General features: G+C 37.1%; 1 protein-coding gene across 15 annotated transcripts in view; it reads left to right on the plus strand.

Moving 5' to 3' along the window:
- The window catches only part of LOC127851813 (probable histone deacetylase 1-B), a 98,897-nt gene that overhangs the window by 48,133 nt on the left and 23,805 nt on the right, over positions 1 to 26,959 (plus strand). For 2 of the 15 annotated variants that reach the window (XR_008035968.1, XR_008035967.1), the window contains exons 14-16: positions 776 to 857; positions 1,660 to 1,703; positions 2,603 to 2,789. Coding sequence is in view for 8 of the 15 variants with exons in the window: in XM_052385705.1 (XP_052241665.1) it covers positions 21,503 to 21,667; positions 23,152 to 23,233; positions 24,028 to 24,071; positions 24,970 to 25,046 (368 nt within the window). In the remaining 7 variants the exon portion in view is untranslated. Of the gene's footprint in view, positions 1 to 775; positions 858 to 1,659; positions 1,704 to 2,602; positions 3,613 to 21,502; positions 21,668 to 23,151; positions 23,234 to 24,027; positions 24,072 to 24,969; positions 25,977 to 26,959 lie in introns of those variants that run through there. The other 13 variants (XM_052385707.1, XM_052385704.1, XM_052385708.1 and 10 more) reach the window with 10 other exon arrangements.

Here is a 26,959-nt window from a genome sequence, read left to right on the forward strand (position 1 = left end):
TTCTACACCGATTCACTCCAAATTGATATTGAACTTCTCTTATGACAATACAGTCAATCTCAACTATGCATGGCCCCATTACCAACCCTGGGGCGCCCCGCCCACATAGACCACACCCACCCAAAATTGCCTTTTACTATAATTTCTTCATTTCTACACCGATTCACTTCAAATTGATACTGAACCTCTCTTATGACAATACGGTCAATCTCAACTATGCATGGCCCCATTACCAACCCTGGGGCCCCGCCCACATAGACCACACTCGCCCAAAATTGCCTTTTACTATAATTTCTTCATTTCTACACCGATTCACTTCAAATTGATACTGAACTTCTCTTATGACAATACGGTCAATCTCAACTATGCATGGCACAATTACCAACCCTGGGGCGCCCTGCCCACATATGTCACACCCACCCAAAATTGCCTTTTACTATAACTTCTTCATTTCTGCACCAATTCACTTCTAATTGATGATGAACTTCTCTTATGACAATACGGTCAATCTCAGCTATGCATGGCCCCATTACCAACCCTGGGGCACACCTAGGTCAAACATTCGGCGTGGGGATACGCGTCGGCCTCTGCCGCGCCATTTCTAGTTCAACTTGCATTGCACTGTATGTTCTGACTGATGCGTTCCTCAACTTGCATTGTACTGTATGTTGTGACTGATGCGTTCTTCAACTTGCATTGTTCTGTATGTTGTGACTGATGCGTTCTTCAACTTGCATTGTACAGTATGTTGTGACTGATGCGTCTGTGTCTGCAGGGGAAGGGAAAGAAGGAGAGAAGAAGGAAGTAAAGAAGGAGGGAGACAGTAATGACAATGCTAAGGAGTCAAAGGAATCAGGGTAAGTGAACTTTTGCAGTTTGCAGTAGCATCAGTCTATTGAAAACATGATTGCTCATTCTTTAAGTACATTATGTAATATCTCTTGTTTCACCCATTGCAGTTTTGACCCACAGACTTCCAATTTCTAAAACTTGTGAAATATATTGCAGCCTAAAATGTATGTTCGTTTATAATTGTCGATCACATAAGTGGAAAGCTTGTTATATTTACCAGTCATATTTAAGAGCGATGTTGCAGACTCTTTTGTACCAGTCATGTTATTTGTACAAGCTTTGTTCAGCTGGGCTCCACCAGGCTTAAAATTGTCTTTAGCCAAATTAAGCGTAGAACATAAAAATCCAACTCACTATTGCTGGTTTTGGCGGGTTTTATGAAGAAAAAGTTGTAGCCAAATACAATTTTTATGCCCCCTGAAGGGTGGCATATAGCCGTTGAACTGTTCGTCAGTATGTCAGTATGTGTTTATGTCAGTCTGTCCGTCCGTCCAGAAAAAAACTTTAACGTTGGCCATAACTTTTGAATTATTGAAGATAGAAACTTGATATTTGGCATGCATGTGTATCTCATGAAGCTGCACATTTTGAGTGGTGGGAGTTCAAGGTCAAGGTCATCCTTCAAGGTGTAAGGTAAAAAAAAAAAAAAATCAAAGCGGCGTTCTCGTGAAGCTGCACATTTTGAATTTTGTAGCAATGTGCTAATTTGACGAATGAAATAAGACCCATTTTCGCATAAGCCCTGTGTTGCAGCTATGTTGACTCTGGTTTGCCCACTTGTTATCCATTTCTCTCGTATGTTTGCAGAGAGGACAAAGACAAGTCTGGCAACTCTGAAGATGAGAAGAAAGGTAACTCTACACTTGAACACTTGTGCATGGGCTAATAACGTTATCTGTACTTCATATTGTATGTTCAGTGTGTTTTTTGTTGGTTCAAATGCGGGGCCCGTATTCAGCCCCATTCCCAATGGCCAAAAGTATATATTTTTCCAAAAAGGGACCTTAACATTCCCAATTGAAAGTGTTTTTTTTCCTTTACATGTCAACCTTTAGTTCCCATCCAGCTTTTATAAGATGAACTTTAGTAAATACTATATTGAAAGCGCTTTTATTCTCAATTTTGAAGCATTTGTTAGCAAAACAATAATAACACAAATTTCCCAATTTTAGTTAAAATGCTGCGATTTTTCCCAATCCAAAGGGACCTGGACCCATTCCCCTAATCATAAAAAAATACACTGATGTGCATTTTATATTTGCACCTTCTCTTATTTGCCCTGGTCAATAGTTTGGTAATTTGCTTATTGAATACAAATAGTTTGACTTAACGCTTGGTTACTTCAACTGCACCTTTGGGTTAGACCCAATTATTTGTCTGTTTATTCTGACAATAATTTGTGTCCATCTTGTGTAATGACACCAAGCATTAATTGCAGAAAAGTGTAGCAAAATAAATAAAAAAGAAGTTTTCTTTCAACAAATATAAATGGATTTGCAGTCTGTAAATAAATATTTATAATCCTTTAGGTGTTCCATATTATGTAGAAAATAATTTACAGTATTATACATCATATGTGCTGTCATGTTGAAATAGAGAAAATATAAAAATAAATATTTTGAAATTGAAATTCTTGAAATGTTGTGAAAATTGACATTTCCTTTTACATTTGTTTGAAATATACACCTGTTGATCATGCCACCTATTAATATGAAAACTAACATTGTGGTATTTTGTGCCTCTTTTCAAGGATCTGAATCTGCAAAGACTGAAAGTTCTTTTGAGGAAAGTAAGGATGCTCCAAAAACTGATGAGAAAACTTCGTAACAGCCTGTCTCACGTATACACATGTACAGAACATTGCAACAGAATGTAATACATTGTCCAGTGCTGGTGATTATATAACTGGAATAGAAACATGTGAGTTAGATCACCAGGTTCTTAACACAAGCTCACACCAGCTTGGCGGTTTTGGCACAAAAATATGTATTCCAAAGTAGGAAGCAGCTTTGTTTTATTCAATAGTAGTATTTGAATAAATAAAAATACATTACATATTTAATTTGTTACTAAGTTTTCATGATATTTTTTTTGTTACAAAATGTGACGTTTTGTGATTAGGAAAAGAAAAATGTTCATTTTCAATGCGGTATCATGTGAAACAATCTGAAAATACTGAAATGCTGATAAGCACATTGGCCTGATATTGCTTTTAAATAATGAATTTTATTATGACAGCACCGCAAATGTGAAAATTGCAGATGTATTTTAGCAATACCGGAAGTTATTTTTCTGGCTTTGCTGATTCATTGACCAGGCCTATGTTAAATGAGTGGTGCTTTGTGCTGTAAGAACGGTCCAAAGATTATATCAGTATCAGTGGTTGCTGTGTGTTTAACCCATTTATGCCTAGCGCCTAGAAAAAAGGCCATGGCAAACAGCGTAGACCCAGATGAGACGCCACATGATGTGGCGTCTCATCTGGGTCTGCGCTGTTTGCTTAAAGGAATTTCTGTAAGAAATATTCTTAATTTAGAAATAAATATACTAGACATCCCTAATTTTGTAAATAAATTAATCCAATTTAGAAGGATGGGTGAGTCCACCAGGCATAAATGGATTAATGCTAGTTTAGAACATTGATGTTTTTGTGTAAAAGATAACTTTAGATTATGAAATTGACATCATATTGCTTTTGTCTTGTGGTCCATTAAAATCAAACTTTTATTCTTCATACACAACAAATAAATGTAAAAAGAATGTTTTGTGTTATTGTTTGTGTATTTGCATTTAGTAAAAGCTTATGAATGTATTTTTTGAATATTCCATTAACAACGCACCATTAATTTCCAAATATAAACACATTTGACAGAATACCTGCCCAAATACAAGTTGATGGTAGTGTTAGCCATAAGTTGGCATGGGACTTCAGCATTTGGTACAATCCATTAAGTTCTTCTACATGTATTGTAGAGTATAGCGTGTGTGAAGTATGTATGTATTTGACGGAGGTCTGCCATGTATGTGGGCATTTGTATAATATTGCACTGTTTAAAGTTGGCTTTAATTATGGTACTTGTACTTTATAAAGACAAGTTACCAACATGTTACCGACTTAACCGCAAGTTAAACATCGAGTGCTAGTCTTTTTGAGTCTCGTCTATACTGATGTTAAAAAAATTATTTTCATTTATAAAAATTTGCACTAAAAATGACACAGCCAAACAGATTAGTTCATAGAATGCTGGACTGCCACGCAGAAAATTTGTGTGGTGACTTGTCATGCAATTATTTGTTCGGCCTGTCCCATCTACCTCTCTTTTAAGTTTGCATTTGTCCACTATATGCATAAATATGTAGTAGCACACCAGCTAACGCAGGAAGTGTGCGGACATGTAGATTAAATGACAACATGATAGGACTGACATACTGTTGAAAACCAAATGATACCAGCTCCATGCATTTCTTCTGTGTCAAATTACAGTCCGGACAATCTGTTTTATTACCAATTTTGAAATGAACTTTTACCTCTGAGCGTCATTGATCTTTGTAGTAGGATGACTGGCGTCATATGCAACATGTCGTCTCATGGTGGTTAACATTTTTTACGTTATTTTAACATTGCACGATTTATGACAATGATGTCACATTGCATCCTTTTGTGTCATCAGTTTTGCATTGTGGGATTCAAATTCTTGTTCTCAAGATAACTAAGATGTGAAGGCATAGGGTGCATGTTATACCAAGCACTGTAGATGAACAGAACGCACCCATACGCCATGATATGAGCCTCTCTGGGAAAATGCGGCTGAATGCATGTGCGTAAAGTGTGATCTAGATTAGCCTGTGCAGTATGCACAGGCTAATCAGGGACAACACTTATCGCGTAAACAGGATTTTCGTTTAGAAATGACTTACAACAAACACAAAATTGCCTACAAGCAGAATGTGTATTCAATGATAAGTGTGTGCGGGGTTGCACAGGCTAATCTGGAATTATATTTCACACACATGCATTGAGCCCATTTTCACCAGAACGAGGCTTATGTGATTAACATGAACTATTTCGAGCATTGTTTGAGAACTAAAGAACAACTTGTTATTGTCCATAATTTATATGTATACAAACGGTAATGGTTTTCCTACATGTTCAATGATATTTCAAGAAATGCTCTCGTATTGGGCGATTTCCTGAATCTTATACCATATTACTCAATGCAAGTAGTATCTCTGAAATCGTATGAGACGCGACATGGTAATTCTTATCAATAAGTGACGTTATATTTCTGATTTCAGTTTATTTTGATGATACTGTTTATACAGCGAGGCTGATTGAAACTGATTCAAAACTTAACAAACATATGCATACAACAGACACTGAATCTATTGATACACAAGATATGAGGATGAATTTTAGCTAACGACACTTGTTTCATTATCTCATTTGTTGATTTTTTTTGCAACTATCGAAACAAGAAAAACAGCCAATCAGTATGTTGTGGTACAAAACATTGTTATGCCTGCGGAAGGTTGGAAAGTCACCGGTAGTAGGATCGACCATGTATACTGTCCTGTCTCCTCAGGATCTGCGTTATGTCGGTCATGCCAAGAAACCACGTCATTTATGAGGTTTAAGACAGGACTGATTGTCAGACATGCACGGGGCCGTCAGACGTGGAGCTGAAGTTACGACTTAACGTTTTACTCACACTAAAAAGGCGTATGTTTAACTATGAAGGAGCTTTAGCATTAACTTATTCTTAAAACAAATACATCGAGCAGTTTACAAATTATATATAATATATATTCATATAAAATTCAATAACATATTTTCAATAATAACCGTACAAAGCAAATTAAATAAGATCATTTTAACCTATGTCAGTCAACATTATTTCACTTTTAGAACGTCAGTAACATCACATGTGTTTGAAGTAACCATGTTGATAAAAGCATGTTTTGTGACGTCACAGATATAATTGTACGACACTTTCCACCTATAATGCATTTTCTTACAGAATAGCTTCCTTTCAAAGAAAAATGCCATAAAAGCGAAAAGTGTCGTCCCAGATTAGCCTTTGCGGACTGCACATGCTAATCAGTGACGACACTTTACATGCATGCATTGAGCTCAGTGTTTTTATAACACGGCTCAAGGTCTAAGTAGCTTTCAATATGTAAAAAGCACTGTCGAGATCGCACATTGGGCAGTAAATCGGGGTAACTCTGTCCGCTAAGACCAGGAGACCTTGCGATACTTTATAGCGGACATGATAGCCCACAAGACTGCGCGAATGTGCAGGCTGATCTGGAGCTGCGCTGTCCGTCTATCGCATGCGACACCTTTTCGCGCGACGCGGATCATATTCAATATTTAATATTGGTAACTAAAGAACGGTTAAAAGTGAATCTGAAACAAAGCACACACATCATTCAGTTAACCTACGTTCCAAATTGGTCTGTAGACTTGAATGCGGGTAATTTTCTGACACGAGTTTCTGGCAATCCATGCGGTAGATCACTGGTGTGAGACTTAAAACATATTGGCACGTAATTTCCCGGAAGTAATTCGGTATGGAAAAAGCGCTTTGGGGAAAAATCACAAGTATAGAAAACTTTAAATCGAATCTTTAGGAAAGGGTACCATTTCTTTTTCCCATATAGGCATAATAAACTCCAGAATAATGAGCATCGTTGTGGGAAAACAGAGTGTAAAGAGACTTCATTTAACAAAAACTACCATTAAAGCGGAAAGTGTTATAGCGACTGACAACGCCTTATACTGATTGGCAACGTGTTATAACGACTGACAGCGCCTTATACTGGTTGACAACGTGTTATAAAGACTGACAGCGCCTTATACTGGTTGACAACGTGTTATAAAAACTGATAGCGCCTTATACTGATTGACAGCGCCTTATACTGGTTGAAAACGTGTTATAGCGACTGACATCGCCTTATACTGGTTGACAACGTGTTATAAAGACTGACAGCGCCTTATACTGGTTGACAACGTGTTATAAAAACTGATAGCGCCTTATACTGGTTGACAGCGCCTTATACTGGTGAAAACGTGTTATAGCGACTGACAGCGCCTTATACTGGTTGACAACGTGTTATAGCGATTGACAACGCCTTATATTGGTTGACAAACGTGTTATAGCGACTGACAGCGCCTTATACTGGTTGACACGTGTTATAAGACCTGACAGCGCCTTATACTGGGTTGACAACGTGTCTATAGCGACTGACAGCCTCTATACTGGGTGACAAACGTGTTATAAAGACTGACAAAGCGCCTTTTACTGGTGACAACGTGTTATACACGGACTGACAACGCCTTATACTTGGTTGACAAGCGTGTTATATGCGACTGACACCGCCTTATACTGGTTGACAACGTGTTATAGCGACTGACAGCGCCTTATACTGGTTGACAACGTGTTATAGCGACTGACAGCAGCCTTATACTGGTGACAAACGTGTACAAAGACTGACAGCGCCTTATACTGGTTGACAACGTGTTATAGCGACTGACAGCGCCTTATATACTGGTGACACGTGTTATAACGTGTTACAACGTGTTGTCAGTGCTGTAACACGTTGTCACCGTTATAACACGTCAGTCGCTATAACACGTTTCAACATATAAGGCGTTGTCAGCCGCTATAAAACGTTGCAACCAGTTAAGGCGGTCAGTCTTTATCACGCAACCAGTAAAGGCGTTGTCAAAATTGTAATAAGGCGTTTCAGTCGCAAATTCCAACCGTATAAGTAGCTATATTTTGTGACGTTGAAACAGTAATAAGAGTCATAAACCGTTGTATAAGTATAGCAATTATAGGCTTAACACGTTTATAAAACCAGTAACCAGTATAAGGCGTTGTCAGTCGCTATAACACGTTGTCAATAGTATAAGAGCGCTGTCAGTCGCTATAAACGTTGTCAAACTAGTATAAGCTTATCAGTCGCTATAAAATACGTCCAGTACGTGTACTCGGCGACTAGTCAGTAGTATAAGGCGTTGTTACTTCATAACTTGGCAGTCACTCCAGGTTGTCAGTGGTTCGAAACCTGGACCAGGCAATGTTCATTTTCCTTTTTTAAATTTTATTCTTGATTTTTTATGGAGTGTTACGTCCAATGATTACATTTATCGATATAAAGCATTTAATGAATAAGTTAAAAAATGCCAAAACTGTGAAAAGGCCCCTTTAAGGCTAACTCCTCAGTCGCTGAGGTACACAGTCAAGCCAAATATAAAGCCATTAATTTACATAAGCTGTATACTTCGCTAAATTATCTTCATTGCTTACAAGACCCAAGGATTACTGAGAGTCCTTCCAGTCGCTTCGGGTTCAACCAGTTCATGGTGTCTTGTGTTGAAAGTTGCTTGTGGGCAAGCTTGTGAAGCGACACAAACAGCATATCCACTTACCTTGATGGTTCTTTTATGCAAGGACATTGACCGCTCAGGCTAATCTGTGACAATAATTTACGCACATGCATTTAACCTGGTCTTCTCAAGACACTCTGGTACCAATTATACAAGTTAGATGAGAAGACTTTAATGGTTACTGTTTCACAATCTAGAATGGGTTTCTGTGGTTGTGGTGGTTCATGAATCCAATTCATGATGGAAGTAATAGGTAACCTGGAGTATTTGAACTACGCTGTGTCAAAACAGAGTTTACTGCGGAAAGTTAAGGAAATTCTACCAACAAATAAATATTGCTCTTGTATTGCGTGTACAGATGAAAATCATGCAAAAATTAGACTTCATGTACTACATCACGTCATTCTTCCTCAGGAAAGCGTGGACTTGAATATTTGATTGCTGAATAACAACTTCGTAGTGCAGAGGTTGCTAATATTATTGTATACAGCTTCACGTGGGGTCGGCGTGTATTTGGCTGCCTGAGCGCTGATTGGCTGATACCCTTACCAAGAAGAATTTGATTGACAGCTGGAAAAATCAATATTGGCCACTTGCTGAGAAATTCATTGATAACAGTAGCTCTCAGTCTGAATAACCCGATTTACTGTTGACATGTGTACGTGTTGTGTATTAGAGAATAGCGTACGTGCGGATTATAGGACGTCCAAGGGACTTCCACCATTTGTATAATGGACGTACGTTTTTGGGCGCAATTTACGCCAGACGTCCACTAACGGAAGCGCTGCTGGTATAAATCTTTGCCTTTCATCCAATCAGTGGTTTTGTGACTATAAGCAGTTGACTTTGCAGTCCACACAGACTAATCAGGGATGATACTTTCCGCGTAAAATGGATTTTTGTGATGTACAGTCTTCCCTAAATTGAAAAATGCAATAAAAGCAGAAAGTGCACAACCCTTTACCCCTTTACGGAGTGAGGCTCAAATAATTCTCACTTACCAATTGTGTTCATGCCTTCAGGTGACATAGGCAACTACTACTATGGCCAGGGTCACCCGATGAAGCCTCACCGTATCAGGATGACTCACAACCTCATCCTCAACTATGGGCTCTACAGGAAAATGGAGATATATGTGAGTTGTATAGTTCAAATTCGGTATCTGAACAGTTGTTTTTACAGAAAATTTATACTGAAGATTTTGAAGTTATATTTCATATTGATTTTCTAAAAAAAGATTTTTTTTACTTTAAGCGATATAAAGTTTTTGAAAATTGCCATTTTGTTACAATTTGGCCTTAAATTTTAATGTATATCTTGTGGAAGCGCCAAAAATGTAGAATTAGTACATGAAGGTTTTTTTTTTGTATGTATTGTCTGTCTGAAATCAATTTAAGACGAATGTCTCTTTGAAAAAAAACATTGGTGGCATGAACAATGTATGATTGGTACTTTCTGGATAATCTGTATCTAAATGTGTTGTTTTAAATGTTTGTCAGTAGTCAAGAACATTATTTTCCTTGTGTTTTACATCCCTAACATACCAAGGCACCAAAACATATTTTCATATAGACAGGGAACTGTAAAGTGTTAATTTCCTGTTGTAATAAATTGGCTTAAGTTAAAAAGGAATCAAAACAGGTAGAGCAAAGAATGTTTTAAACATTCAATTAGCATATTTGTCCCTGTTAAAGAATATGATTTTAAATAAAAAGGAAAGTAAATAGTTAAAATAGACCATTGCCAAATGTATTTTCTTTCTTAAATATTTTGTTAAATTGACTTAAGGATGATTTTCCAAATTGAAAACACTTGAAATGTTTATATTTAAATTACTTCAAATATTATATAATACAATTTTGAGAAAAAAATATATGTATACTTTTTATGTTAATATAAGTATACAAATTGAAGCTATAATCTGGAAGTGAAAACTATTTGTGCAAAATATTTTGGAATATAAAACTTACTGCATTAAAAAATTATCATGATCACTGTGTATTCCCCCTTATACCCTATTTACATAAAACTCTTTAAGCAAAAGGAAAATAAATTTCATTCTGCTGAATAACATGATTTTACAGTAATTCCCCTTGTTTTACAGCGTCCCCACAAGGCCACTCAGGATGAGATGACCAAGTTCCACAGTGATGACTACATCAAGTTCCTTCGCAGCATCCTCCGGCCTGACAACATGTCTGACTACAACAAACAGATGCAGAGATGTAATTCTTTGATTCTATAATTAATTTAAGGGTCATTTTCAGTATTTCGATTATGCTAGAACTGTCATCAGTATTACTACTGTTGTCATTGTGAACGTACCTTACATTTAGTAATGTATAGCGAAAATCATGTGAGCCTTGCTCTGCGAATACAGGGCTTAATGCATTTGGCATGCTGGGAAATTTGTCGTCTGCTAAAATGTTGTCTGCTAAATTTCTAAAATTAGCATTTTTTTTCTTCGATTTTTTTCAAAGAATACTATCAGAATAGCAAACAGTTTGGATCCTGATGAGACGCCAAGTTTTGTGGTGTCTTATCTGGATCCAAACTGTTTGCAAAGGCCTTCAAATTCGGTTCCCGCACTGAAAGGGTAAAACCCCCCTTTTCACAGAGCAAGGCCCGTATATCCTCTCTATATCATAAGTATGTTTGTTTGTTTGCAGTCAATGTGGGTGAGGACTGTCCAGTGTTTGATGGCATGTATGAGTTCTGTCAGCTGTCCACTGGTGGATCTGTAGGTACGTACGGGGTTTCTTTAACTATCTGCTCTAATCAGTATTGATATATAGCAATCAATAAAACTAGTACATGATACTTTTCATGGCTTCAATTTGCAGGCAAATATAATACAACTATTTGTAATAGAGTTTGATTATTCAGTTCTTTAAATGAGCCTTGAGCTGGGAAGTATGGGAGGTTTATTATATGTGTCTTGTTCTGAGAAACGGGCTTAATTCATGTGCGTAAAGTGTCGTCCCAGATTAGCCTGTGCAGTCCCGCACAGGCTAATCAGGGACGACACTTTTCCGCCTAAACTTGGATTTGGGTAAGGAGGGACTTCCTTGAAACTAAAAATACCAATTAAAGCGGAAAGTGTCGTCCCTGATTAGCCTGTGCGGACGGCACAGGCTAATCTGGGACGACACTTTACGCACATGAATTAAGCCCAGATTTCTCAGAACAAGACACATATGTATGTACAGATCATGTTCATACATGTATGTTTGTACTGCTTAAGTCATGTTCATATGTTTGGTGAGATCATGTTTATCTTTTTGTATTGCACATGTTCATATGTTTGTGCTGCACATTTCATTTGTACAGGGCTCTTGCTGGCACAAAATTTTCATTAGCCAAATTCACCGCAGAACACATAAATTCTTCACATTTTAACTGTTTTATGGGGGTTTTGTACAACAAAAAAGTCAGAGCTCCAGATAAGGGTCGTATTTTCGTAATTACGAATTATTTTCAAGTCCGTTACGTATTTATTTTAAAATCCTGTCGTACCATTAAGAATTACAAAATCAAGTTACGAATATTATTTTTTACATCGGTTCGTATCGATTTTTATTGAGTTCTTTTCGCGTATTAAAGATCTTTGCGGTGCTTATATAGAATGGTTATCGGGTTTGTTTAACAAAGCGCATTTTTTCCAATAAAGCGGCGTATACAGTCTATCTGTCAAAAAACAATGGCGGCGCCCAGAAAGCGTCCTAAAAAACTGCAAAGCGTCCACAAAACACGCTTTTAACATTTGTACGCAAAGTGAGCCGAAGTTAATGTTTAGAAAGACATTATAGAAAATATCTTATACGATGTTGTATGTTCAGTTGCCGACACAGTCGGAAAAGCTAAACAAAAACGCGACACGACGGGTCCAAACTTAAACACACAAGAAAAACATGAGCGAGTGGAAGGGACAAGTCCCCGTGGCTAATCGTTGAAAAGATTGAAGGGGAGACCCGTTTTAAATGTGAAATATGTAAAAATTCATCTAAGGCATGCAATCTAAACACAGTTTGGGCATATGAAGGTATTGGAAAAATAAAATTGTATAATACTGAAAAGACACTGTTGAACTCGTATAAATAAAGTTGCTAGTAGTTTATTTTGATTTTTTTTGCATGAAAATAATCATTATTATTTTATTTTTTAGGTCATCAGAAAAAATAAGAATTGTTTTCCAACATTAGTAGTAACGTAAGAAATAAAATTTCAGAGTTAAGAATTCTTTTTGAAAATCTGGTAGTAATTTAAGAATTCACAAAACCTTATCTGGAGCTCTGAAAAGTTGTTGCAAAATGTATTTTTTGAGCCAAATGTGTTTATTTGTACCAATGGCTCATATTGCACATGTTTCCTATGTTTGTACTGCACAGTTCCCTATGTTGTACTGCACATGTCCTATGCTGCTGTACTGTACCTGTTCCTATGTTTGTACTGCACATGTTCCCTATGTTTGTACTGCACAGTTCCTATGTTTGTACTGCACATGTTCCTATGTTTGTACTGCACTGTCATATGTTGTACTGCACATGTTCCTATGTTTGTACTGCACATGTTCATATGTTTGTACTGGCACATGTTCATATGTTTTGTCCTGCACATGTTCCTATGTTTGTACTGCACATGTTCATATGTTTGTACTGCACATGTTCATATGTTTGTACTGCACATGTTCCTATGTTTGTACTGCACATGTTCCTATGTTTGTACTGCACATGTTCCTATGTTTGTACTGCACATGTTCCTATGTTTGTACTGCACATGTTCATATGTTTGTACTGCACATGTTCATATGTTTGTACTGCACATGTTCCTATGTTTGTACTGCACATGTTCATATGTTGTACTGCACATGTTTCTATGTTTGTACTGCACAGTTCCTATGTTTGTACTGCACATGTTCATATGTTTGTACTGCACATGTTTCTATGTTTGTACTGCACATGTTCATATGTTTGTACTGCACATGTTCATATGTTTGTACTGCACATGTTCCTATGTTTGTACTGCACATGTTCCTATGTTTGTACTGCACATGTTCATATGTTTGTACTGCACATGTTCCTATGTTTGTACTGCACATGTTCATATGTTTGTACTGCACATGTTCATATGTTTGTACTGCACATGTTCCTATGTTTGTACTGCACATGTTCATATGTTTGTACTGCACATGTTTCTATGTTTGTACTGCACATGTTCCTATGTTTGTACTGCACATGTTCCTATGTTTGTACTGCACATGTTCCTATGTTTGTACTGCACATGTTCCTATGTTTGTACTGCAAATGTTCATATGTTTGTACTGCACATGTTTCTATGTTTGTACTGCACATGTTTCTATGTTTGTACTGCACATGTTCCTATGTTTGTACTGCACATGTTCCTATGTTTGTACTGCACATGTTCATATGTTTGTACTGCACATGTTCATATGTTTGTACTGCACATGTTCCTATGTTTGTACTGCACATGTTCATATGTTTGTACTGCACATGTTCCTATGTTTGTACTGCACATGTTCATATGTTTGTACTGCACATGTTCATATGTTTGTACTGCACATGTTCATATGTTTGTACTGCACATGTTCATATGTTTGTACTGCACAGCTGGAGCAGTGAAGTTTGAACAAGCAGGCTGCAGACATTGCTGTGAACTGGGCGGGCGGTCTTCATCATGCCAAGAAGTCAGAGGCCTCGGGGTTCTGCTACGTCAACGACATCGTCCTCGCCATCCTAGAACTGCTCAAGTAAGAGAAAATATTTTGTTTTCAAAACCATTTTGTTTAAACTGTCTTTAGTTTTAATAACAAGGGCCTATTAACAGGCTAGTTAAAAATGTTTCTTTAAATATTGCATCACACACACACAGCTAGTTTCAGTACTTCTGTTCCTGGTAATTAAGCAGCAAAAACAATTACATTGAACAATTTGAAAATTTAATTGCCACCTTTAAAAAAAATAATCTTATATGTCTATTGTCTATAAATGTTACAGTGCACGAAAACATCTGATTGGTACAATCTGCTGTTCCTGTTTATTTTCTGCTGACACAAGTTTGGTTCTACACATAGATGGGATATTGATTTTATTGCCATTAACCCTTTGCATGCTGGGAAATTTGTCGTCTGCTAAAATGTTGTCTGCTTAATTTCTAAAATTAGCATTTTCTTCGATTTTTTTTTCAAAGAATATTATCAGAATAGCAAACAGTTTGGATCCTAGTGAGACGCCACGGTTCCCGCACTGAAAGGGTTAATAACGGATATAAGGATTCTGTCTTGCTGATGCAGCTAAAGTTTCAATTTGGTTTATAACTGAAACAGCTTCATTAACCAATTCTTTAAATTCATAAAAGACCCAAAAAATGTTACTTAATTATAATATTGCTGTAGCAAATGATTTAAAGTCAGGTATGTTATAATTGTATTAAGGAAATAAGAAATATGGATAAAATATGCAGTAATCTGAGAAAAATCGTGTCTAAATCCATTTTTATTGTAGTCATATTGTGATTGTGCAATTGCTAATATGGACCCATATAAGCTGCCCTCTGGCAAAATAGGGCTTAATGCTTGTGCTTAAAGTGCCATCCCAGATAAGCCTGGGCAATTTGCAACTTGCTAATCAGGGAAGAAATAGGGCAATTTGCACTTGCTAATCAGGGAAGAAACAGGGCAATTTGCACTTGCTAATCAGGGAAGAAACAGGGCAATTTGCACTTGCTAATCAGGGAAGAAACAGGGCAATTTGCACTTGCTAATCAGGGAAGAAACAGGGCAATTTTGCACTTGCTAATCAGGGAAGAAACAGGGCAATTTGCACTTGCTAATCAGGGAAGAAACAGGGCAATTTGCACTTGCTAATCAGGGAAGAAACATTCCGCTTTTAAAAGAAATGTTCTTTTCCTATACAAAAAGGCAGTGTAGGCCAAAATGATCCCTGATTAATTTGTGCAGACTGCATAGGCTAATCTGGGATGATACTTTAGGCATATGCATTAAGCCCACTTTTCCAATAACATGGATAATATTTAGTTGTTTGCCTTGAATGTGAAAATTTCCTTTTCTTGTTGGATTTGGTGATAAAAATAATATCAATGTGTCAGTCCATGCATTACTCTATCCAAACATGTTGTAGATACCACCAGCGTGTGTTGTACATTGATATCGACATTCACCATGGCGACGGTGTTGAGGAGGCGTTCTACACGACTGACCGAGTGATGACCGTGTCATTCCATAAGTATGGAGAGTACTTCCCAGGAACTGGCGATCTCAGAGTTAGTATTACTAATTACCTAAATATTTATTGTCTTCTTTATTTTTCTGTATTTTTCAAGATTATAAATGCACATATATCAATTTTCACTGAGATCAGGTTACAGCGGTGTTATTTTAATTCTTTTAAGCTGATTTCCTCCTTTTCAAGTCTGAAATAGTTACACACATTGATAATTACTATTTATACAAAACCTGTTTGAATAGTACCTTTTTTCCTAATCTCAGTCCCAATTTTTCTAATGAATTGTTTGATTTTCACATGTTTGGAAATAGAGCTGTTTAAGTGTAGAAATAAATAGTTTTGAAGTTATTATATCCATTTAATAAATCTGTATAAGTTTTATTTATAATTGATCAGAAGTTCTTAACTGAACAAAATTATTGTTTCCAATTTACATTAAATTGAAGTGTAATTCCCAATGTCACGAGTATGGGTAATATCCTAAAAATGGTGATAAAACTTTCTGTTTACTGTTAATGTCTGATATTCTCCTACTTAGGACATTGGAGCTGGCAAGGGAAAGTACTATGCAGTTAACTTCCCCCTGCGAGATGGCATTGATGACGACGCTTATGAGACTATCTTCAAACCGGTATGTGTTATTTAATTAAGTGTGATTCTTTTCTTTGTACCTAATAGCTTTAAATACTGGACAACAATTGCTTTATTTTCATCTACAATTGATGGACACATATCCTGTATGTGCAGAAATGCTGTAGTCATTGGTCATCAGAAACAAACTGCACTTATGTCTTATATGAATAGGTTTTTTTTTTTGGGGGGGGGGGTAAAATAATTTCTGCATTTTAATTCCATTATGCAACCACAGGGCCTGTTTTTATTATCTGATGAACCTACAACATTTGTTAATCAAACTAGAAGACAGTTTTTGTCCATTCAAAAATATGACAGTCTAGTTGAGATAGTTTTACTTATATGTTTATTGTAAAACGTTTTAAAATCTCTAGAAGGCAATCTGTTATATCCATCTTCATATCTCCATAAAACTTGTACCTCACATTGATGTCTATGTTACAGGTGATCAACAAGGTGATGGAGATGTACCAGCCCAGTGTGATAGTGCTACAGTGTGGGGCGGACTCTCTGTCTGGGGACAGGCTTGGCTGCTTCAACCTCACACTCAAAGGTTACACACCACTCTTACTAAGCTCAGTTGTGTTATCTTGCTGTCTTTTTGAAGTATTCCTCCATTTGAGTGCCAAGATTGCTTGACAACTTAGATGTTTGAGCGGCTGGGTGGAATGATCTTTAGATAAGACTGTGTAATCAAATGAGGATAAGTAGAAATCTACTTCTTCATGTCATTCAGCCTTTTCTTCAGATCTTTCCTCATTACATGACATTGTTAGCAATTGATATTTTCTCATGGAGATTTTTGTCCAAAAGAATAAGGCGGCAATCAAGCCGAGTGCTAAATGGCTCGAGCCATTCTTAAGATTTACCTTTTCTGAATATTTAATTGTAATTAAAATTAAAAAAATCTAATTGAAATCAAAGTTTCAATGTTTCAAGGATCATAAATGGTCAGCAGAGACTTATTTTGAAATTGAAAATTTATGTCGTCATTTAGCAAGAAAATCTAAATGGATTTTCCCTGACCAAGGCTACTATATTTTATTTGAACAGACTGGTATTGCTGGCTGTTTCATCTTACAACATGTGTGGCTGGTTCTGACCAAACTATTGCATTGCTTGGTATTTCCTATTACCATGTATGTGGCTGGTTCTGACCAGACTGTGGCATTGCTTGGTATTTCCTATTACCATGTATGTGGCTGGTTCTGACCAGACTGTGGCATTGCTTGGTATTTTCTATTACCATGTATGTGGCTGGTTCTGACCAGACTGTGGCATTGCTTGGTATTTTCTATTACCATGTATGTGGCTGGTTCTGACCAGACTGTGGCATTGCTTGGTATTTCCTATTACCATGTATGTGGCTGGGTCTGACCAGACTGGCATTGCTTGGTATTTCCTATTACCATGTATATGGCTGGTTCTGACCAGACTGTGGCATTGCTTGGTATTTCCTATTACCATGTATGTGGCTGGTTCTGACCAGACTGTGGCATTGCTTGGTATTTCCTATTACCATGTATGTGGCTGGTTCTGACCAGACTGTGGCATTGCTTGGTATTTCCTATTACCATGTATGTGGCTGGTTCTGACCAGACTGTGGCATTGCTTGGTATTTCCTATTACCATGTATGTGGCTGGGTCTGACCAGACTGGCATTGCTTGGTATTTCCTATTACCATGTATGTGGCTGGTTCTGACCAGGCTGGCATTGCTTGGTATTTTCTATTACCATGTATGTGGCTGGTTCTGACCAGACTGTGGCATTGCTTGGTATTTCCTATTACCATGTATATGGCTGGTTCTGACCAAACTATTGCATTGCTTGGTATTTCCTATTACCATGTACCGGTATGTGGCTGGTTCTGACCAGACTGTGGCATTGCTTGGTATTTCCTATTACCATGTATGTGGCTGGTTCTGACCAGACTGTGGCATTGCTTGGTATTTCCTATTACCATGTATGTGGCTGGTTCTGACCAGACTGTGGCATTGCTTGGTATTTCCTATTACCATGTATGTGGCTGGTTCTGACCAGACTGTGGCATTGCTTGGTATTTCCTATTACCATGTATGTGGCTGGTTCTGACCAGGCTGGCATTGCTTGGTATTTTATATTACCATGTATGTGGCTGGTTCTCGTCTTCAGGTCACGGGAAGGCTGTTGAGTTCATGAAGAAGTGGAATCTGCCTCTGATGATCCTAGGGGGTGGCGGCTACACCATCAGGAACGTGGCGCGTTGCTGGACCAATGAGACCTCCATAGCTCTTGGTGTAGAGGTGGCCAATGGTAGGAGGAAATTAATATATTCCTATGAATGTCTTGACTGTCAGAAAGAAGACAGAAGCATCTTGTTAAATTATATAGGTTGTTTAGATCTATGTAATGCCCATTCATATAATATAATAATATGACAAAATACAAATAATATATTAGAATGTGATCAACATTGATCTTCACTATTAATAATAGTATGCTTTCTTTTATACCTAATGATAAAATATGTCATTTCTGCAGTAAAATAACAGGAGTGAAAATAAACAAATTGTTATTTTCAGTGATGAAAATAACAAATTTTCGGAACTCCTTTTTCTATTTTTAGATTATCATAAATAATTTTATGTATATTTTCTATGATCACGAGTGAATTAAAATCAACATCCCACCGAATCCAACAAATTTTCTCTTTATTTTATGCTTGTTTACCGTTGATTTACATAGTAAAAGAGTCACACTAATGACGTCATTTTGTGTTTTGAAATGTATTGAGGCATGCCACGGGAGAAATGATAACTTTTCAGTGAAAGGGAAACAGCTGTTAATTATTTTATTGAAAAAGGGGCATAAAATAAACAGAAAATGTGTTCATGTCAGTGTAAGATAGTTTGTTATTTCACTCGTGATCATAGAAAAATAATATTTTCACTCGTGGCGAAAATATATTTTCTATGATCACTTGTGAAATAAACAACGATCTTTCACTGACATTAACAAATATCCTCTATTTGTTTCTAGTAAAAGCCAGCAATGTGTTAATGTTGATGGTATATTTCAGAGTTGCCATACAACGACTACTTTGAGTACTATGGACCCGACTTCAAACTGAATATCAGCCCCTCCAACATGGCCAACCAGAACACCACAGAGTACCTGGAGAAAATCAAGTAGGTCATGGGGGGTTTGAGTAGGTCATGTGAGACTCAATTGAGTCACATGACCTTCATGTATGTCATGCATGCTTTAAGTGGGTTACATATTACTGAAATAGGTCAGGTGAGTTTCAACAAGATAACAAGGAATTCAAGTATTTCATGAGGGCTTTTGAATTTAAACCACAAGGAAATTAGACCAACTGAAAAAAGTGTGATAAACCAAAAAATGCAGCAAAAAATATATATCATCTGCCAATTATGATGTATTTTAACAACAATAATTTTGTTCTTTGTCTAGCTAAATATCAGCATCTATCAGTCAATATCTTAGGTACAGGTTGTGTTATCATACAGCTCAGTAGTGTGATGTTTGTTGTGCCTGTTACAGGACCCGTCTATTTGAGAATCTCCGTATGCTTCCCCACGCCCCTGGAGTACAGATGCAAGGTAGATAGTTTGGATAGGTGAAGTCTGATTTGTTATTGGTATAAGTACTTATGGTGGGCAGGTATAGTCATTGGTTGTCAGTTGTCATTATTGTTACCAACAATGAGCTTTGTTTTTAATAAGCACTTTTTGCTACTTGCTCACAGTGTTTGGCTAGATAATGTTTCAGTAGAGTACAAACTAAGTCAAATGTTTTCCAAAACTTTATTACCTTGTAAAGTAATTATATTCACAATTATTTTGACAATACCCTGAGAAATCAGTGGAGTTCTTTGAAACATTAAAAGTCACAACTTCATAACTTTTGGCTATTAAATGGACAATAATTGATGAAACCACATCAAGATTCACATTCAAGATTGATTTCACTTATATGTGAGTAAAAAAAACACACACAAATTATAACCTTCCTTACCTGACTTTTTAGACATTTTTTAGTAAATATATTACCTGTATGCAAAATGTACCCAGCGTAGCTACAAATTAGCCTGCATATTTGCATAGTCTAGTTAAGAGATATAAAGTCCAAAAGGTTTGATCATGGTCTCATCAGCAGACAGGGCAGCTCCAGACCAGACAGCGTGATTGTGCAATATATCTGGAGCTATGCTGGCTGCATTTGGCATAAGACCCATTTTCGCATGATGCAGACATATAATGTTGGAATTTATCTCTGCAGCCATCCCAGAGGATGCCCTGAATGATGAGAGTGATAACGAGGACAAGGATAATCCAGACAGTAGAGTCTCCAGTGAGTTGAGTTGGAATGGGAATTAATGGGAATTGTAGTGAATAATGAGTCCAAAGAGACAAATCTGGGACGACAATTTCCGCCATTATGGAATGTTGGGTTTTTAGCAAGTCTCTTCTAAATGAGAATCCTTTTCTGGCAGAATGTTTGGCTCATGATAAGCCTGCGCAGACTGCACAGTCTAATCTTGGATGACATTTTATGCATATGTAATTAGCCCAGTGTTCCCAGAATGGGGCTCAGACTTGAGTCGCGTTATGAGAAAACTGGGCATAATGCATGTGCGTAAAGTGTTGTCCCTGATTAGCCTGTGCAGTCTGCTTAGGCTAATCAGGGACAACACTTTACGTCTAAATTGGATTTTTGCTAGGTCCAAAAAAAGGTTTGTTTCGGGTCTCCCGACCGTGTCTCCCGAAATGGCGCCGACCCTCAACTTTGTATTGGGGTCGGAAAAAAAAAATATTCGGGCATTTTCGTTCATATAAGATGTAATATCAAGCAAACAAAGCATGTTATAATAAGCTTTAGTAGCCTTCCATTGTAGTACCCGAAAGACAAAAAAAACAAAACAAAAAAAACAACAACAGATCTCTACCTACCGACTCTGTTTTTTTTTTTTTCAAGGAGACCCCAAACGAACCTCCTTTTTTTGGCCTAAGAAGAGACTTCATTTAAACGAAAAATGTCATAAAAGCGAAAAGTGTCGTCCCTGATTAGCCTGTGCGGATTGCACAGGATAATCTGGGTCAATACTTAACGCACATGCATAATGCCCAGTTTTCTCAGAACACGACTTACTTTTACTATTGTTGGTATTTGGGGTATTTGTAAATTTCATTTGTTCATTGCTGCTTAAGAGTCAGTAGTCTGTACTTATCTGGGTTTCATCTTCATTTCTTTCACCATGCTCATGATATAATCAATGTTTTCTAGCTAATCAATAAGGTTATCAAACACCATACCACTCAAGCTGGTTATACCTCCTGATGGTCTTCTTGTTTTCAGTCCGCGCCAGTGACAAGAGGATACACTGTGATGAAGAGTTCTCGGACTCTGAGGATGAAATGTCAGGACCAAACGAGTCGGGCGGTAGACGGGACCGGATGTCACACAAACCGAAACCCAAACGACCCAAAACTGATGAGGAGCGAAAAGCAGAGCAGGCAAAAGGTATTGTTTGTGTTCCCAATTCTCGGTATTTAAATCATTGTCAAATACCCCAGTGCAATGCCGTGAAACCATGGAAATGATTGCTTCTGTATAGATGATCCTCCATGCCCTGCTCTGGGCTCGGTTTGCGTCTTAAATGAACACATGCAGCCTTTTTTGGGGAGGGGGGGGGGATAGTTTTGTGTATATTTTCAACGGGGGAATTACACTAACGTGGGATATGTCTCCTGAATTAGTAATAATACTGTATCTACAATGTATAAATGTTTTGTATTTTAGCATATTTAATAATTCATATTTCTTATTGAATTAAAAAATAAGCCTATGCAGGTTTTTCAAAGGATTGTCTTATAAATCAATCAACACTGTAGTAAACTCAGACCCCAAATAGTTGTTCAACTTGCATTGTACTGTATGTTGTGACTGACGCGTTCTTCAACTTGCATTGTACTGTATGTTGTGACTGACGCGTTCTTCAACTTGCATTGTACTGTATGTTGTGACTGACGCGTTCTTCAACTTGCATTGTACTGTATGTTGTGACTGACGCGTTCTTCAACTTGTATTGTACTGTATGTTGTGACTGACGCGTTCTTCAACTTGCATTGTACTGTATGTTGTGACTGACGCGTTCTTCAACTTGCATTGTACTGTATGTTGTGACTGACGTGTTCTTCTACTTGCATTGTACTGTATGTTGTGACTGACGCTTTCTTCAACTTGCATTGTACTGTATGTTGTGACTGACGCGTTCTTCAACTTGCATTGTACTGTATGTTGTAACTAACCTGTTCTTCAACTTGCATTGTACTGTATGTTGTGACTGACGCGTTCTTCAACTTGCATTGTACTGTATGTTGTGACTGACGCGTTCTTCAACTTGCATTGTACTGTATGTTGTGGCTGATGCGTTCTTCAACTTGCATTGTACTGTATGTTGTGACTGACCTGTTCTTCAACTTGCATTGTACTGTATGTTGTGACTGACGCGTTCTTCAACTTGCATTGTACTTTATGTTGTTACTGATGCGTTCTTCAACTTGCATTGTACTGTATGTTGTGACTGTTGCGTTCTTTAACTTGCATTGTTCTGTATGTTGTGACTGATGCGTTCTTCAACTTGCATTGTACTGTATGTTGTGACTGATGCGTTCTTCAACTTGCATTGTACTGTATGTTGTGACTGATGCGTTCTTCAACTTGAATTGTACTGTATGTTGTGACTGATGCGTTCTTCAACTTGCATTGTACTGTATGTTGTGACTGATGCGTTCTTCAACTTGCATTGTACTGTATGTTGTGACTGACGCGTTCTTCAACTTGCATTGTACTTTATGTTGTGACTGATGCGTTCTTCAACTTGCATTGTACTGTATGTTGTGACTGATGCGTTCTTCAACTTGAATTGTACTGTATGTTGTGACTGATGCGTTCTTCAACTTGCATTGTACTGTATGTTGTGACTGATGCGTCTGTGTCTGCAGGGGAAGGGAAAGAAGGAGAGAAGAAGGAAGTAAAGAAGGAGGGAGACAGTAATGACAATGCTAAGGAGTCAAAGGAATCAGGGTAAGTGAACTTTTGCAGTTTGCAGTAGCATTAGTCTATTGAAAACATGATTGCTCATTCTTTAAGTACATTTTGTAATATCTCTTGTTTCACCCATTGCAGTTTTGACCCACAGACTTCCAATTTCTCAAACTTGTGAAATGTAATGCAGCCTAAAATGTATGTTCGTTTATAATTGTCGATCACATAAGTGGAAAGCCTGTTACATTTACCAGTCATATTCAAGAGCGATGTTGCAGACTCATTTGTACCAGTCATGTTATTTGTACAAGCTTTGCTCAGCTGGGCTCCACCGGGCTTAAAATTGTCTTGAGCCAAATTTAGCGTAGGACATAAAAATCCAACACACTTTTGCTGGTTTTGGCAGGTTTTATGAAGAAAAAGTTGTAGCCAAATGCAATTTTTATGCCCCCGGTAGGGCGGCATATAGCAGTTGAACTGTCCGTCAGTATGTCAGTATGTGTTTATGTCTGTCCGTCCGTCCGGAAAAACTTAAACGTTGGCCATAACTGATGCATTATTGAAGATAGAAACTTGATATTTGGCATGCATGTGTATCTCATGAAGCTGCACATTTTGAGTGGTGGGAGTTCAAGGTCAAGGTCATGCTTCAAGGTGTAAGGTAAAAAAAAAAAATTCAAAGCGGCGTTCTCATGAAACTGCACATTTTGAATTTTGTAGCAATGTGCTAATTTGACGAATGAAATAAGACCCATTTTGGCATAAGCCCTGTGTTGCAGCTATGTTGACTCTGGTTTGCCCACTTGTTATCCATTTCTCTGGTATGTTTGCAGAGAGGACAAAGACAAGTCTGGCAACTCTGAAGATGAGAAGAAAGGTAACTCTACACTTGAAAGCTTGTGCATGGGCTAATAACGTTATCTGTACTTCATATTATATGTTCAGTGTGTTTTTTGTTGGTTCAAATGCGGGGCCCGTATTCAGCCCCATTCCCAATGGTGAAAAGTATATATTTTTCCAAAAAGGGACCTTAACATTCCCAATTTAAAGTGTTTGTTTCCTTTACATGTCAACCTTTAGTTCCCATCCAGCTCTTATAAGATGAACTTTAGGAAATACTATATTGAAAGCGCTTTTATTCTCAATTTTGAAGCATTTGTTAGCAAAACAATAATAACACAAATTTCCCAATTTTAGTTAACATGCTGCGATTTTTCCCAATCGGAAGAGGCCTGGACCCATTCCCCTAATCATAAAAAAATACACTGATGTGCATTTTATATTTGCACCTTCTCTTATTTGCCCTGGTCATTAGTTTGGTAATTTGCTTATTGAATACAAATAGTTTTACTTAACGCTTGGTTACTTCAACTTCACCTTTGGGTTAGACCCATTTATTTGTCTGTTTATTCTGACAACAATTTGTGTTCATCTTGTGTAATGACACCAAGCATTAATTGCAGAAAAGTGTAGCAAAATAAATAAAAAAGAAGTTTTCTTTCAACAAATATAAATGGATTTGCAGTCTGTAAATAAATATTTATAATCCTTTAGGTGTTCCATATTATGTAGAAAATAATTTACAGTATTATACATCATATGTGCTGTCATGTTGAAATAGAGAAAATATAAAAATAAATATTTTGAAATTGAAATTCTTGAAATGTTGTGAAAATTGACATTTCCTTTTCCATTTGTTTGAAATATACACCTGTTGATCATGCCACCTATTAATATGAAAACTAACATTGTGGTATTTTGTGCCTCTTTTCAAGGATCTGAATCTGCAAAGACTGAAAGTTCTTTTGAGGAAAGTAAGGATGCTCCAAAAACTGATGAGAAAACTTCGTAACAGCCTGTCTCACGTATACACATGTACAGAACATTGCAACAGAATGTAATACATCGTCCAGTGCTGGTGATTATATAACTGGAATAGAAACATGTGAGTTAGATCACCAGGTTCTTAACACAAGCTCACACCAGCTTGGCGGTTTTGGCACAAAAATATGTATTCCAAAGTAGGAAGCAGCTTTGTTTTATTCAATAGTAGTATTTGAATAAATAAAAATACATTACATATTTAATTTGTTACTAAGTTTTCATGATATTTTTTTTGTTACAAAATGTGACGTTTTGTGATTAGGAAAAGAAAAATGTTCATTTTCAATGCGGTATCATGTGAAACAATCTGAAAATACTGAAATGCTGCTTAGCACATTGGCCTGATATTGCTTTTAAATAATGAATTGTATTATGACAGCACCGCAAATGTGAAAATTGCAGATGTATTTTAGCAATACCGGAAGTTATTTTTCTGGCTTTGCTGATTCATTGACCAGGCCTATGTTAAATGAGTGGTGCTTTGTGCTGTAAGAACGGTCCATAGATTATATCAGTATCAGTGGTTGCTGTGTGTTTAACCCATTTATGCCTAGCGCCTAGAAAAAATGCCATGGCAAACAGCGTAGACCCAGATGAGACGCCACATGATGTGGCGTCTCATCTGGGTCTGCGCTGTTTGCTTAAAGGAATTTCTGTAAGAAATATTCTTAATATAGAAATAAATATACTAGACATCCCTAATTTTGTAAATAAATTAATCCAATTTAGGATGGGTGAGTCCACCAGGCATAAATAGATTAATGCTAGTATACAACATTGATGTTTTTGTGTAAAAGATAACTTTAGATTACGAAATTGACATCATATTGCTTTTGTCTTGTGGTCCATTAAAATCAAACTTTTATTCTTCATACACAACAAATAAATGTAAAAAGAATGTTTTGTGTTATTGTTTGTGTATTTGCATTTAGTAAAAGCTTATGAATAAATGTTTTGAATATTCCATTAACAACGCACCATTAATTTGCAAATATAAACACATTTTACAGAATACCAGCCCAAATACAAGTTGATGGTAGTGTTAGCCATAAGTTGGCATGGGACTTCAGCATTTGGTACAATCCATTCAGTTCTTCTACATGTATTGTAGAGTATAGCGTGTGTGAAGTATGTATGTATTTGACGGTGGTGTGCCATGTATGTGGGCATTTGTATAATATTGCACTGTTTAAAGTTGGCTTTAATTATGGTACTTGTACTTTATAAAGACAAGTTACCAACATGTTACCGACTTAACCGCAAGTTAAACATCGGGTGCTGGAGTCTTTTTGAGTCTCGTCTACTGATGTAGTAAAAAACTATTTTCATTTAGAAAAATTTGTACTTAAAATGACACAGCCGAACAGATTAGTTTATAGAATGCTGGACTGCCACGCAGAAAATTTGTGTGGTGACTTGTCATGCAATTATTTGTTCGGCCTGGCCCAACTACCTCTCTAGTTTGCATTTGTCCACTATATGCATAAATATGTAGAAGTACACCAGCTAACGCAGGAAAAGTGTGCGGGCATGTAGATTAAATGACAACATGATATGACTGACATACTGTTGAAAACCAAATGATACCAGCTCCATGCAAGCTCCATGCATTTCTTCTGTGTCAAATTACAGTCCGGACAATCTGTTTTATTACCAATTTTGAAATGAACTTTTACCTCTGAGTGTCATTGATCTTTGTGGTAGGAAGACTGGCGTCACATGCAACACGTCTCATGGTGGTTAACATTTTTTTACGTTATTTTAACATTGCACGATTTATGACAATGATGTCACATTGCATCCTTTTGTGTCATCAGTTTTGCATTGTGGGATTCAATTTCTTGTTCTAAAGATAACTAAGATGTGAAGGCATAGGGTGCA

This window comes from Dreissena polymorpha, chromosome 11 (assembly GCF_020536995.1).
Source record: "Dreissena polymorpha isolate Duluth1 chromosome 11, UMN_Dpol_1.0, whole genome shotgun sequence".
In the NCBI taxonomy this organism is placed as follows: domain Eukaryota; kingdom Metazoa; phylum Mollusca; class Bivalvia; order Myida; family Dreissenidae; genus Dreissena; species Dreissena polymorpha.